This window comes from Dendrobates tinctorius, unplaced genomic scaffold, assembly GCF_039654945.1.
Source record: "Dendrobates tinctorius isolate UK_male_01 unplaced genomic scaffold, ASM3965494v1 ptg000120l, whole genome shotgun sequence".
NCBI classification, from domain to species: Eukaryota; Metazoa; Chordata; class Amphibia; order Anura; family Dendrobatidae; genus Dendrobates; species Dendrobates tinctorius.
In genome coordinates, this window is record NW_027361788.1 from 21,187,184 (window position 1) to 21,203,284 (window position 16,101).

General features: G+C 44.1%; 2 protein-coding genes across 3 annotated transcripts in view; one reads left to right on the forward strand and one right to left on the reverse strand.

The window, feature by feature from the left end:
- Positions 1–1,413, reverse strand: part of PFKFB1 (6-phosphofructo-2-kinase/fructose-2,6-biphosphatase 1) — an 89,004-nt gene extending 87,591 nt beyond the window's left edge. Inside the window, exon 1 of the mRNA XM_073590872.1 lies at positions 1,324–1,413. Within this exon, the coding sequence (XP_073446973.1) occupies positions 1,324–1,372 (49 nt within the window). The 5' untranslated portion in view covers positions 1,373–1,413. The remainder of the gene's footprint in view (positions 1–1,323) is intronic.
- A 6,889-nt stretch (positions 1,414–8,302) lies between these two features.
- On the forward strand, positions 8,303–16,101 carry APEX2 (apurinic/apyrimidinic endodeoxyribonuclease 2). Of its 2 annotated transcripts, none has more exons than XM_073590877.1 (7): positions 8,303–8,458; positions 10,033–10,148; positions 10,320–10,403; positions 11,454–11,634; positions 12,687–12,833; positions 12,906–12,975; positions 14,276–16,101. In XM_073590877.1, the coding sequence occupies exons 1-7, from the start codon at positions 8,430–8,432 to the stop codon at positions 15,206–15,208; spliced, it is 1,560 nt and encodes a 519-aa protein (XP_073446978.1). In that variant the 5' UTR covers positions 8,303–8,429; the 3' UTR covers positions 15,209–16,101. The 2 variants fall into 2 exon arrangements, with proteins under 2 accessions (XP_073446978.1, XP_073446979.1); XM_073590878.1 differs by having other exon boundaries at positions 8,353–8,454.

Below are 16,101 nucleotides of genomic sequence, written 5' to 3' on the forward strand. Positions count from 1 at the left end.
ACATTATCATGGGTAAATTACATTGCCCACAGTGTTATTTTATAGCTATATATTATGAGTACATGTTATGTCACTATTTTAAAGAATTCAAAAGGAGTTTTGGTCACATCACAAGAAATGTGGACAGTCAGCCTAAGAGTGTCCCTCAAAATAGGTAGATTCTGACCTGATGGGTAACAGAGTGTGGCGCTCCTGAGCAAATTTTCATGCCATATGGTGGCCACAATAGTAATAATCCATGTGAGAGACTTTAAAGGTCCAATCAAATGGCCATATAAATCGGCCCAGGATCAAAATGAAATGCTTAGACTTGCCAACGGGTCATGGAAATACATGTAGCTGTCACACTTGGTTTGGGAGAGCCGCCAGTCAGTCCATGCACTGCGTTTTGATCTCGATCCGCTGTCTGACTGCACCCTAATTGAGTTTCTGCAATAATCGCTGCTCTATGTAAGATATTGCATGTACACAGTAAGGTCAATTTCATATGTCTGACACTCATAGTCCAGGTACGGACCTTGATATCTGGACTGTTTGTAGATTTCTTGACCTGAAGTCACTTGTACCATACACATATAAAATAAAGTTGGTGCAAGTCATTTCGCAGGACCTGGTCCATCGACCACAATGGTAGTGTTTGGATGTGGGATGGGAGCTCTTAAAACCACCTCTTATCACTTATTCCATCCACGGTGCTTGTTTTGATTAGTTGACCTGACACGACGCCACATGTGCATCATGCTGCAACCATAACATGACGCCAGGCTGGCTAATCAAAAGAACCGTGGATGCAGTCAGGTAGGAAGTATTTCACAGGACTCTTCTTGCCCGAAGGCCACAGATTACCCACGGGGTCGATGGACCGGGTCCTGTGAATCGATTCGTACCAACTCAAATATAGAAGTCGGCGACCAGTTTGGACATTGTGGGCTGTACTCAGACCATGAATGTCGGAAGCGTGAAAACCCACCTAACTTAAATACAGTAATTCATTGCATCCTAAATATTTTGCAATATGTCACCGTAGAGACCCTAGAATAACCAACAAACATACAGTATAATACAATACAATACTTCTGCAATCAAAAGGGGTTAAAGGCAACCAGCAGGGGGTTTATTCAGAGAGTGCAACAACTGAATGGCAAACACAAAAAATGCAGGCAGTTTTTCGCGGTTTTGCAGTTTTATCATCTACAAGTAGTATAGACATAAGTGGTGTACACAAGTTGGCTCCCGGGCGTAATTGTATCAAACTCACCGCCATGACCAGTAGTATAGTATCGCTATATGACCTGACCACACACCAAAGTAATACCATCTCACCTGGGATCCGGGAGGCCCTTTCTTCTTGCGTCTTGTTTATCCCGTCCATTGCATATGACCCCAGGCCACTGCTAGCCTTCAGTCCCTCCCTGCATGTATGAAAGGTCAGGTTTACTACACAGGAATAAAAATAAAACCCAGCCGCTGCCCTTTAGGCCGTACTGACTGTAGCTTAATATATTCCTCAAACACCTGTTGTTCTTGCAACACTGAATAATCCTCTGGCTGCAAACAAGCGAGCGGCTGACACTCTGGGCCAATCCCTGGATACCCTGACTTAAGACACATTAGAGAGAAAAGAGGTTCCTGCAAGACAGGTGCTTGCACCCGGCCATAGGACACCAACCCCCTGGGTGCACCAGGAGAGGGGCAGTGGGGACAGTTCATACAGGCCTGGTGCCCATGGCTGACCTCTGCTCTCTGCTGTCACCCCTGGAGTGTGAGGCCTGTGTCTCCAACGCTGGGGACCTGTGCGCTCCTCTTTCTGACCTTGAGGGAGTGCCATAAAGTAGAGACTTCAGTCATGGCAGTGATTTATTGTGGTTTGCTGTACAGTGCAGTATGGACAAGGTTAACCCTTAAATGCCCTAGGAAGGAGTGTTTGTTAGTGAAAGGTCATTGGGTGCACGTGTTTTGTCGCCAGTCAGCCTGACCATGTGTAAAAACGTCTCGTGAGGTTTAATAACATCTGGGAAATTTATAACCAGGCCTCATTAATCTAGGAGGAAATCGTGCCGCTCTGCTGCCCCATGGCAACCTATGATAGAGCGGGTTTCAGTCTTTCAAAGCAGTAAAGGAAAAAACCCTGCACTCGGTTGCTATGGGAAACCTGGCTTACAGTGGTGCACCTTTCAGGGGTAATTCAATCTGTAGGGTATGTTCACTGTTTGTACTGTGCTTCCCCCCCCCGGGGTGTCAACGATAACAGGGTTTTCATGCACAAACAAGGAGAATGCTGGCGGTATTGACATTTTTCCTGAAGAATTTTGTTAACATTTTCATATAATGCTCCGAAAAGAATAATGAGCCCCCAGCAGAGGAACGTGGAGAGGTAAGTATTCCAAGTACCGGGGACCTTGGGCACGTGTCGGCTCTGATAGAAGGCGCCGCTGATGGGAGAAGAAACATCTCATCAGTCGTCTCCTGTGCTCAAACTTAAATAAATAAAACATGCAAAATAATACACAGGGAGTATATTGTTTGTTTATAATTTTAAATATTTTTTCATGTGATCGAGAGCTTCTGGGATTATCAGAATATGGTGAGTATGAACTTTTATATGTGTGTATGTTTTTTTTTTTTTCTACATTCAACACATTAGCCGGATGATGGGACTACTTCTGTCTCATCATTGGCTAATGTGTCAATCAATCACTGTCACTGTAGCAGGCATAGCCCGATGGGACTTGTACTCCCATTGGACGATGCCTGCATACACACAAACACACACACGCAGGCCCCCGCACAGCCCCCTTGCACAGCCCTGCATACCTCCGCACAGCCCCACACAGGCCCGCCACACACCATACACGCACACAGTGTCTGCGCATGTGCAGTTAAAAAAAACGGAATCTGTTGCTGGATGCGACGTAGACAAAAGACGTTCCTATGTCCGTTGTCTCCGGCCGACGGACAAAGAATTTCCGACGGATCCGTGGAATGACGGATGAAATGTGCGACCATCCATCGCAATCCGTCGCTAATGCAAGTCTAGGAGAAAAAAACGGATCCAGCGGCATCAGTCGCCAGATCCGTTTTTTTTTAAATTTGACGGATTGTGACTGCTGGCAAAAAACTGATGTGTGAAAGAGGCCTAAGCGTATGAAGCCCCGCCCACAATGATGACATATTATCACCACGCCTGAATCAAAGGAGAATTGAATTATGATTAAATATAATCGAAAGATGACCTATAAATGTAAACGCAGCCAAGATCCTAAAATGGCGGGGGCGGCGGGCGTGGCAGGAAAACTAAAATGGCTGCCCATGCAAAAGCATAAAATAAAAGGAAAATTGAATTATGATTAAATATAATAGATAGATGACCTATAAATGTAAACGCAGCCAAGATCCTATTATGAGACCCCAAACAATGCCTAACTTGCAAGACGGAGCAAAAATCCAGAAGATCAAGAAAATACCGCAGTAGCGTCTCAGACAGTGTTGCTGAGGCAAGCAAGGAAGCAGGTAAAATCCAAGGAGAACGCACTACTGATTCGCACGGGAACGCTGCAGGAATACCGTATGGTACAATCCACAGCGCTCTGGCGGACAGAAAAAATTCTCTCTCTCTTTCTCTCTCTCTCCCCTTCCCGGGCAGCGGTTCCTTTAAAATTCTTCATTCGGCAGATCTGTCAAAAAAATGGATCCGGTGGCATCAGTTAAGGTCCCGTCACACCTAGCGACGCTATAACGATCCCGACAGCGATACGACACGACAGGGATCGTTGCCGCATCGCTATGTGGTCGCTATTGAGATGTTAGACAGTCCAATCTACCCAACGACGGAGCAACGATCTAGCGTGTCATAGCGACCTTTGTAACGATGTCGGTGGTCGATGGGACCCTGTCACATTGCATGGTCCATTGACGATTCACACCTCGATGAGGGATGTACTGTGTGACGCTGTATTTACACAGGCGTGGATTGCGCTCCCTTTCTCACGCCCTCTCAGCTCTGAATGGTGGACGCTACCGCGTCCTGATTGGCCATGCATTTAAAAGAAGGTGACGTACTAGCGCTCCATTTCATTCAAAAAATACCTACCATTAACTGGCTAGAGAAGCAACGAAGATGGAAAAGCAGATGATCCAAAATGGAGTCGCAGCCGTTGGACAAAAACAGGATCTCAACTTGGACACACCCGGGTCAGGAACAAAGAACTGAAGCGCTACTTTGTTAGCTTCTTTTAAAAGGAAGCCCGCCAATCAGGACACTGTAGTGACCACCAATAGGAGCCGAGGTAGGTGTGGAAACAGGAACGCTAATCCCCGCCTTGTCTTGCTTCTGAGTCGCTAACGAGGTCGTTAGGCTAGGTGTCAAACCTGACGATACAAGCGACTCAGCGGGACATGAGCGACCAAAGAAATGTCCAGACATTTCGGGCATGATCAGCGATACGCGGCAGGGGGGCTGGTCGCTGGTCACTGTCACACACAGCGATCTCGCTGGTAAGATCGCTATAACGTCACAGTTCCAGTGACTCAGCAGCGATCTTGCTAGCGATCTCGCTTGGTGTGACAGGGCCTTTAGGAACGGATCCGCTTTCCGCCTTTTTCGCGGATTTTAGCTGACACAAAAAACTGAAGTGTGAAACAGCCCTTACCAGTCAGTGATTCAAACCAGTTTTAACTGCTTTGAACAGGTGTGAGTGCTTGTTCAAAGCAGTCAAAACTGGTTTGAATGACTATCCCATATCTATCTATCTCATTCCTTCTATCTATAGATAGATATGGGATAGATAGATAGATGTAATGAGATAGATAGATCTATTGATAGATCAAATAGATCGATAGATATTATCTAGAGATCTATCTAGAGATCTGTCTGTCTAATTCCATCTATCCCATATCTATCTATAGATCTGTCTATCTCATTCCTTCTATCTATCTATCTATCTATCTATCTATCTATCTATCTATCTATCCCATATCTATCTATAGTTAGATAGATAGAAGGAATGAGATGATAGCTAGATCAATAGATATTATCTATAGATCTATCTATACATCTGTCTATCTCATTCCATCTAATTCATTCTATCTATCTCATTCCTTCTATCTATCCCATATCTATGTATAGATAGATAGATAGATAGATAGATATGGGATAGATAGGTACAGCTAGGTCCATATATATTTGGACAAAGACAACATTTTTCTAATTTTGGTTCTAGACATTACCACAATGAATTTTAAACAAAACAATTCAGATGCAGTTGAAGTTCAGACTTTCAGCCTTCATTTGAGGGTATCCACATTAAAATTGGATGAAGGGTTTAGGAGTTTCAGCTCCTTAACATGTGACACCCTGTTTTTAAAGGGACCAAAAGGAATTGGACAGATTAAATAATTATAATAAATAATTATAATTAGCTCCACTAATAATTGGACTACGGCGGAAAGGTAAGTATAGGTTGTTTTTTTATTTTTATTAAAGGAGACGAGGGCATTGGGGAATTAGGTGATTGGTAAGTATGTACTCTATGTTATGTGTTGCATGTTATGTGTATGTTCTGTATGTTATATGTTATGTATGTGTTTTGCTGTTTTTTACTACTGAACACAGCCATTGTCTGATGGGACTACTTTCCCATCATCGGCAATGCTGTCATTGTGAGCATTCATTGCTGGATGGGAGCAGTAGTCCCATCAGACAATGGATGCCTACACAGACACGCACTCAAGGACACACAGACACACAGACCCGCACACACACAGCCCCGCAGACCCCGCCCCGCACACAGACACGCACACAGTTACCACCCACACACTTCCCTCCTCCCAATCTGCGTTTCATCCGCAGCAAAACCGCAGATCTTTTTTACATTTGCGGTTTTGCTGCGGATTTGCAAGACTCAATGGAAGTCAATGGGTGCAGAAACGCTGCAGATCCGCCAAAAGAATTGTCATGCTGCGGAAAATAAAACGCTGCAAATCCACACGTTTTTTTCCGCAGCATGTGCACAGCAAATTTTTTTCCCATAGGTTAACATTGCTTTGATCACACACTTGGGGATTTATTGCAAATCAGCTGCGGATCTGCAATAAATCTGCAACGTGTGCACATACCCTAACAGTTTCAAAACACAAGTCAAAAGTAACAACGTTACCAATACAATAAAGCAAAATAAGACGACCCTGCTCGTGAGAGCTTACAATCTACAATGAGGTGGGGGAGATACAAAGTACAGGTGTGTATTTACAATGGTGTATTTACAATGAAGGTCCAGCCATCTTGAGGGAGTGCGGGATAGATATAGTGAATGGGCTACTCAAGCACAATAAAGGGGGCTTCACACATAGCGATATCGCTAGCAATATCGCTAAAGCGTCACCGATTTTGTGATGTAGCAGCGATATTGCTAGTGATATCGCTAAATGTGATACTTACCTCCAACCGGCTCCCCCACTGGATATCGCTGATCAAGCGAGAACGTCCTGGGCCGTTTCTCGTCGGCAGCTTCCTGCTGGCGCTGACGAGCGACGCATGGACGCGGGCGGGAGGACGTCTTCATCGCCGCGTCTGACAGGTAACGACCGCTAGATCACTGCTGCATCGCTGTGAGATCTGTCTGTGTGGCAGCTCACTAGCGACCATTTAGCGATGCACCAGCGATCCTGACCGGGTCGTATCGTTGTCGGGATCGCTGGTGCATCGCTAAATGTAACTGGACCCTTAGGGTCCCGTTACACATAGCGACACACCAATGATCCCGACAACGATACGACGTGGCAAGGATCGTTGGTGCGTCGCTAGTAAGCTGCGAAACAGGCCGATCTCCTCAACGACGCAGCAACGATCAGTGATCTTTATAACGACCTCAGCGGTCGTTGGGGCCTTTGTCACACAGCATCTATTCTGGCGATTCAGACCTCGAATGGGCGTGCTTCACCGTTACCTTTTCCACGCCCCTCCACACCGATTGGTGGCCACTGCTGCGCTCTCATTATTTGATTGGGCGACGTATTTTACAACACCCCCTCTGCTCCGATTGGTGGTCACTACTGCGGCCTCATCATAAAAGACAACGTATTAGCGCTCCCATCCAATTGCGTTTTTGAGGCTCAGCGGACGCTCACCATGAAGCTCCGCCCCTTGCCGCGCCTCTGGTCAGCTCCGCCTATGGGCGCATGACGCTGCATGCGACCTCCGTACCCAATCTTTAGCATTGGGTACGCAGGCTGTACGCAGTTATGCTTTTGCCGGTGCATGCATCCTTTTGACGGTGCGCCGACCTGCACCAAACACATCGTGTTGCATTTTGACGCCGCCGGCGCACCGTCAAAAGGATGCATGCACTGGCAAAAGCATACCTGCACACAGCCTGCGTATCCAATGCTAAAGATAGGGTACGCAGGTCGCATGCAGCTTCATGCGCCTATAGGCGGAGTTGACCAGAGGAGACGCGACAGGGGACGGAGCTTCATGGCGAGAGTCTGCTGTGCCTCAAAACGCTAGTGTGAGATCAGTGGCCCAGTCTTTTAACACCTTAAAAACACTGGTTACTTATTTAAATCTGTGAAAATTGGCTGTTTGCCCACATTGATGCCAATTCTGATGCCCAGAATCCATCTGGGCCAGGCTAGAGGAACCTGAGTTAGATGCGAAGCATCACTATTTATGTATTCTTAGTGTGAGATCAGTGGCCCAAAGTCATTTAACCCCTTAAAATCACCATTTATATAAATCTGTGAAAATTGACGGTTTGCCCACGTTGATGCCAATTCTGATGCCCAGAACCCATCTGGGCCAGGCTGGAGGGGCTTGGGTTTGATGCGGGGATCAATATCTGTGTATTTTAAGAGTGAGCTCAGTGACCCAACCCTTTCATTACCACCCTTTGGTGCCCATTTTTGTGCCAGTTTTATAATTTTGGTAGCTATTTTTAAGTGTAGTCACAGCTGGGCACCTCGCTGCTTTGTATGTTATTATTGTGATGCTCCTTTTTTGTTGCTAAACCTATAAAAAACAGAAAAGAATAAATTGCAGAATAAGAAACTGACGAATAATTAACCAAATTCAGCCTCGTAACTTCCAGGACATTGTTTTTTTTTATTGTCATAAGCCTTATATTCATATACAGAGCGAGGCGACGGGAGGCTCCCCCGCCTGGTAACGACGGGCGGCTCCCCCCGGAGGACGCAGATTCGGGGCGGCGACTGCACCACAGTTTACATACATATCGAGCGTGACTTATCAGGAGTGGGCGTGGCTAATGACGTTCCCTTGTGTGTCTGTAAGCGTATGAAGCCCCGCCCACAATAAGACGTATTATCACCGCGCCGGAAATGCCCGCCTCTGTTGTTGAAGTAGTAGGCGGGAAATAGTCGCGACGTCCGGCTCCTGCTGTGATAAGCGGCGTCTGTGACAGGCTGGTGTAGACATGGCGGGGGACAGGCGGGAGAGCTGTAGGTGTGTGTATGTGGGGGAGAGAAGCAACGGTGGGGTGGGTTACTGTCTGGGTGTATGCGGGGTCTCTGCCCTGTCACCTACAGATCCCAGCATGACATGACGACTTGTGGTTATCAGACCATGCTGGGAGTTGTAGTTTCCAGCAGGAAAACTAAAGGCTGTTTCATTTAAAAAAAAAACACAACAAAAATAAACGCAGCAGAGCCCAATTGTAAACGGCTCATTAACCTCTTACTGACTGGACCAGGTTTTTATATATATATATATATATATATATATATATATATATATATATATATATATATATGCCGCAGCTTTATTTTCCTTTTCTTTTATTTTATTTTTTTCCGTCCCAATTAGCGTTCGAGGGCTCATTGTATGTGAGGCCTGTTGTCGCTTTTATTCACATCATTTGTTATGCTGAAAAATGAGGAGAAAATAAAAAAACAAGTGTGATGAATTAATTAAAAAAAATGTAATTTTGACATTGTTCTTCCGATTCTGTTTTTATGACGTTCGTTCTGCAATAAAAGTGACCAAGGAACGTTATTCTAGACATGATAAAATGAATTGTATCTTTTCTGATACAATTCTCCCCATGAATGAGGCTGGATGACGGTTTTCTTTGCGTGCTGAGCTTTAGTTTTTATCGGTACTATATTGGGGTGGATAACATATTTTGACTGCCTTTTATGGTATTTTCTGTGGAGGTGTGGTCATCAAAAAAACATCTATTCCAGCTTTTTTTTTTTTAATAAAACTTTGTTACATTTTACTTTTTTATGCCTCTGTAGGGTTTTGAACCTGCAATCGTTTGATCTGAAATTTACTTCATAAATCCCTCACTAAGCGCTCAATGTAAATTTACGTGATGCTAGAGGTTAATACAGATGGGATTACAGCGCTTAGTGGCTGCAGATCTGGGCATATATGCATGTTCCAGTGATCATTCAGGTGCAGCGGGTGATGTAGTTGTTTTACCCTGAAAAAGAATTTGTCATCAGACAATGATATCTTGTTTTCAAATCATGTTTTTATTTTTCATTTTTAGCAGTAAATCCATTGAATTCAAGCTATAACCTAACGCGTTAATCCATAGATAGGCAAAAACCCCATGAGGCAGATGATAATTGCCCCATATTAGGGAAAGAGCCAAATGTATATAAATCTAGCGAAGATCAGAACATGGTGCACATACTGGCCGTGGCTCCCTTGATCAGCATAATTTATTTCTATGCAGTTGTCATGCTTTGGTCAGGAGACCCACCACCTCGTCTGTGCACTGCGATTCAAACTCGATCCGATTTATATGGCCATCTGATTGTCCCCTTAGGGAAAAATTCCTTCCCAGCGTCACATACGGCAATCATACCAGTTCACTGGATCAATGACCCATCACCTATTGTGATTGGTGGATCCTGTGTTATCAGCTATGTAGAGTTTATCTGTCACTGTAATCTGGACTCTTGCTGATAATGAGCCTGCTGAAAACTCTTTCAGTATGGAGATGCAATACACTCGCCTGATTGTGGCCTTTATGGATAGAAGACTATTTTTTTTTTCCTCTTTGCTAGAATGAAGATTGTAAGCTGGAATATTAACGGTATTCGAGCAACTCGTGTGGGACTAAAAGAAATTTTGGACTCATTAGACGCCGACATCATCTGTCTTCAGGAAACTAAAGTCACCAGTAAGTGTTCACGTCCTAGGAGTAGAGTCAAAAATAGGGTCTTCTCTCGTTGCCAGATTTAGTACTTGCCCACCATATATAATTTTCTACATTAAAAACTCCTTATTTTTTTTTTTATCATATCTCCTGTACAAATATCTAAGCTGCTCATGAAAACTTCTCTTTATATAGGAGACTTGCTGGAGGAGCCTGTCGCTATTGTGGAGGGGTATAATTCCTACTTCAGTTTCAGCCGTGTGAGAAGTGGATACTCTGGTAAGTGATAGTTCATGTTTGAGCCTTAGGGTACCGTTACACCTAGCGATGCACCAGCGATCCCGACTAGCGATATGACGCAGTCAGGATCGCTGGTGCATCGCTTGGTGGTCGCTAGTGAGCTGCCACACAGGCAGATCTCACCAGCAACATCGCTGGAGACGGGGATTGCTACTTACCTGTCAGACGTTGCGATCCTGCGTCCTCCCACCTGGCTCCACGCATTGCTCGGCGGCGCCACAGGAAGCCCAGCAGGAAGTGGCCGACGAGGAATGATCCAGCAGCTTCTCGCGCGATCAGCGATAACCAGCGGGGGAGCCGGTCGGAGGTAAGTATCACATGCAGCGATATCGCTGCAACGTCACAAAATCTGTGACTTTGCAGCGATATTGCTAGCGATATCGCAGTGTGTAACGGGGGCTTTAATGTCATGTGCACAAATTGAGTATTTGGTGAGTTTTTCACCCCAGTATTTGTAAGCAAAAACCAGGAGTGGAACGGTCGGAGGAAAAGCATAATAGAAACATTTGCATCCGTTCTGCATTTTTCATCCCTGGTTTTGGCTTACAAATACTGGGGTAAAAAAAAAAAAATCACCAAATGCTGAATGTGTGCATGTGGCTTTAGACTGCGTTCACACACTATGGCAAATGCCCATAGGTTCTGGAGTGATATCTGTAAACCTGGCCTTAGTAGGGGGGAGCTGTTAGTATTGGAAGTCTATTTGCAGGGAGCAGAGGAGAAGGAGGACTACTGTGTGGGTTAGCGAGTGGTAGAAAAATGGTGAGGAGCCCTGAATGTCTACTGGGGATTTGGGAGGGGGCCGGCTTTGACTGCTAGGCAAAATGTGCCTATTCCATCGCATCAATAAATTTGAAAGGGTTCGTCTAATGTTAAAAATATTGCATATATGTTCTTCTATTATGTTATTGGACATTATTTGTATACTTTGTATTACACTCAATAAAGATGGTTTAAAAAAAAAATAAAAAATTTGAAAGGGTTTTATTATTGTCATTGTCACATAGTAAATTGTTCTCTGTTGCATAGGAGTTGCTACATTCTGTAAAAGCAGCACAACTCCACTGGCGGCAGAGGAGGGACTCAGTGGGAAACTGACTGGTCAGAAAGGGTTGATCGGCTGCTATGGTGACACAGACGAGTTCTCTGAAGAGGAGCTGCTGTCTCTAGACCAGGAGGGTAGAGCGGTGATCACACAGCACAAGATTCTGTAAGTACACAGCCGGAAAAGGTAATTCCCATCATTAAAATGTATATCTGAACTAACTGAACCAATAGATAGGAATAATAACTTGTAGATCTGTGGGGGTCTGACTGCTTGGACCCTCTTCGTTTCTGAAAGCAGGGTTCTGAAATGCTCCGATAGATGGAATGGTTGTTGTGTATATATGACACATTCTTTACTGCACAGCCAGAAAAAGCCAAATATTACACTTTATCTTTCAGTCACATTGTGCTCAAACCCATATGATCTGCATGTGATGTACATTACCATTCTTTTCTATGTAAAACAAAATCCGCAGTGCACATGCTGCGTTTTTTTCCGCACAGATTTGGTGCGGAATGAAAAAAGCAGCATGTCACTTCTTTTCTGCGCTTTTGCTGCAGTTTTCCACCTGCTCCATTCTAGAAATCCGCAGGGGAAAACCGCACAAAAAATGCACTAAATCCACAGGAAAAATGCAGGTCATTTGACCTGCGGATTTAGTGAATTCTGCGCGGAAAATTCCTAAGCAGAATACGCACCGTGTGCACATACCCTCAGGGGCATTGCTATGCCGAATGTAAACAGTTCTGAAAGCTGAGCAGATGTTGCTCATATGTTTCATTAATCAGATTAGGACATAGCTTCAGACCAATAACTTGGCAGCTACTTTGCCCATTGTGCAGTCGATGTCAGATTGGACAGAAGAAAGAGATGCGCCATAACCCTTTTTAGCCCTGTAATAACCATAGATAAAGTAGTAAATTGGATTATATTGACATGGAGAAAATAAGGGAATGTTAAATATTGTGCATTAGATTTTACTACTAAGCACAGCTATTTCCAGAATAGATGATAAATGTCTAACTTTTGGGCCTTCACAATCTCTAGATGAAGTTACACTTTCCTGGAGCGAGGAGTATGAATGGGGCTGTGGTGGATCATACTTGCTGCAACTCCATTCAAACTTATTGAAATGTACATAACAACCAGACCAGAATCCATAAGGATAGAAATGTGCCGTAAAGGTTAATCATGGTGTCAATTCTGTCTTCCAGCACAGCGGATAATAAGGAGGACACTCTTACAGTCATCAATGTTTACTGCCCAAGAGCAGACCCGGAGAAGCCTGAACGCAAGACCTACAAGCTGCGATTTTACAGTTTGCTTCAGATCCGGGCAGAAACTATTCTGAAAAATAGAGGGTAAGTCTTCAGTCTAGAGGATAAGGCCTATGTAATATACACAGGTATCACAATTTAACTCTGTTGTTTCAGCCATGTGATTATACTGGGGGATGTGAATACGTCTCATAAACCCCTTGACCACTGTGATCCAACTGATTTGGTAAGTTCAATAAGATCATTGAAGACATCTCATTAGTCAGAATTAATATAAAGTTTAATATAAGTAACTTACAAACTTATGTGACGCTGTGCCTGGAACTACAGCTCAGATATATTCACTTAAAGGAGTGTTGTTTTCTCGTACAATACAATCATGGCCTATCGAAAGGATATTCCTTAAATGTTTAGTGGATGCGGGACCCCATCATGATCTACTTTCAGTGGAGAGGTTATGGGCAGTCCCATACAAATGATGGGAGTTCCTGACACCTCTCCACTCATTGCAGCACACATTAGGGCTCTGTTCTCTACAAAGATGCAGGTGCCATTGGGAAAATTCACATTTATGCCAAAAATATGAGATGGGAACATTTATTAAGTATAACGTGTTCAGTCATAGTCAGACCAGCAGATTTCTGGCTGCAGTATGATGGCCCAGTTATTCTGGTGGTAGTCAGATATTCCTGTGGCAAACTCCCATCAATTAAATATTGGTGCCTTTTAGAGATGAGCAAATTTGTTCGGAACTGATTACCAAATCTGAATTTGCCATATTGGTACCCTATTCGTGCCGAATATATGTTTGAAGATCGGGTCCGAACATATTTGGTCATTTCAACTCCCATTGACTCCAATGACATTCGTCTGTGTTCGGCAAATATTGCAAATTCAATATTCGCTGCCGATTGTAATCCGAACCAAATTTTCAAAAATTTCCTCAACTCTAGTGTCTTTCACTGTTTTTATTCCCCAGTCACCATTTTCTGCTCTCAGCTATGCTTCTGCAGTGTGGTCTCTTGTCGCACTACAATCAAATAAAATACAAAGGAGTTTTATTAAGAGATTGTCGCTTGTGCCCTTAGTGGTCATTTCTTACATGATATGGCTTTCTCTGATGGTTTTCATCACTGCCTCCTGGTGGACATCACCCTGTTTGTAGTCAATCCATAGGTGTGAGCAGAGATAGATTCGCACCCACATATATGCAGGGATAGACTACACTTCTTCCAGCCCCCCATGCACATTGTCTTAGACTGTAGTGCTGGAAGACCAGGAGCTCCTGCATTTCTAAAAAGCAAATGAGGAATCATGTGTGACCTTCAGGGTTTGGCCAAATTACGGCCAAATTATGTTTTTAGGAATCCGGGAATATTATGGCAGACAGAGAGAGCTAGTTTGGCAACAAACTCTGTAGAATACATCCTGCTGATCGTATTTCCTGTTGTATAAAGAAGTTTTTCTTTATATAAATTTAAATCCAGGTTTTATTTGCGTTTTTTGCGTTCCCATATTAATTGTAGGAAGTGTTTGAGGAGAACCCAGGACGTCAGTGGTTGAACCAGTTCCTCGTTAACCCTGACCGTAAAAGAGAAGATTCTGGTGAACCGAGCGGCGGGCAATTTCTTGACAGCTTCCGATACTTTCATCCCACTCAGAAGAATGCATTTACATGCTGGTGCTCTGTCTCGGGTGCACGGAAGACCAACTATGGCACTCGCATAGACTATATTCTGGGCAACAGGAAACTGGTGCAAGCTGAGTTTTTGGATTCCATGATTATGCCAGAGGTTGAAGGATCTGACCATTGTCCAGTTAAGGCACTCATGAGATGTGGGCCATTGGCAGCTGACAAATGCCCGTCACTATGCACCAAATACCTCCCAGAATTTGCTGGTCGGCAGCAGAAACTTTCTCAGTTTCTTGTTAAAAAGAAGAAAGCTCTTGAAATTCTTGCTGATGAAGCCAAGGTGCTGTCAACTTCTCAGTCCTCAAGTGAAGGCTCAGAAAAAAGTTCTTCCCGCAAGAGGACAAATGAGGAGATTAGTACAAATAATGGTAAGAAAGTCAAACCAGTCCCCAAAGGCGGACAGGGCAATCTGCTCGGCTTCTTCAAACCTGTGATCTCCAAGCCAAAAACTTCGGTTGATGCCCAAAATAATCCTGTGTCTGAGACTCAGAACATGAAGGTGATGGCACAATGTGCTCTGACCTCTGGAACTCAAAATGGAAACCAACAGCAAAGTGCCTTCTGGAAGACCCTTCTAAAAGGACCACCTCCCCCACCCACTTGTAAGGGACACGGAGAGTCCTGTGTCTTGCGAACGGTGAAGAAGGCCGGTCCTAACTGCGGCCGACAGTTCTATGTCTGTGCACGGCCTGAAGGCCACTCTTCCAACCCACAGGCGCGATGCAACTTTTTTCTGTGGGTCAAAAAATCTGGCGCAGACATATGATCACTACATTATGGATGTGCTCTGCATTCAGAGCAGATGATTCCTCACTTTATTAAATGGGGTTGACCAGGATTAGAAAAACGTGGGTTATGTCTTGTTTTGCAGCTCAGCTTCATCAAGGTGAATAAGGCTAAGCTGTAATATCGGATAAAACCAGCAATATCAGATAAAACCTGCTGACATGTGTGGTGCAAGTTTTTGTAAAATAGCTGCCATGTTCTTTTTAACTTTTTCATTTGCTATAGCATACAATATGGCGCTATGGCTGTCATGCTGACTGACAGCCGGCTTCCCACAGTTAGGCTGCATGGAGCCGGCTGTCAATCAGCATGACGTCAGTCACTCCTCGTCAGAACAGAGTGGAAGAGAAGCCGCTGATCTGGCGACGTGATGTCTTCAGAAATCACTGAATCGCCGGCAGGAATAGTCAGTGACCGCTCCATGCCAGCAGAGGTCTATATAAAAAATTAATACAGTCCTGGATAACTCCTTTAATTCGACATCTTGAATCTGGTGCTACGATTACTTGTTAATCTTCTTAATGTCATGGAAGGGTTATGCTGAGAAATATTCATCTTTGGACTTGAGCAGAGTATAGACCACTACAGATTTCCAGGATCTGTAAAGCACCAGACCTCCACCTGGAACCATTAAACCTATTAAACAACCCCAAAGATGAAAATCTCATACTGCTGTTAAACAGGTCTCCACCCACAATCTTTTGCTCTGTGACACATTAGAAGATGATTTTGTAGGTGTTGATTTTTCCTTCAGACGCAACTTTTTAAGCCAAAGCACTTAGTCAAAGTCCTTCATTGTACAGAGATTTTTTTTTTTTTATATATTTATGAAAACGTTTTGTACTTGGTCCAGGAATAAATTATCTACAAGAA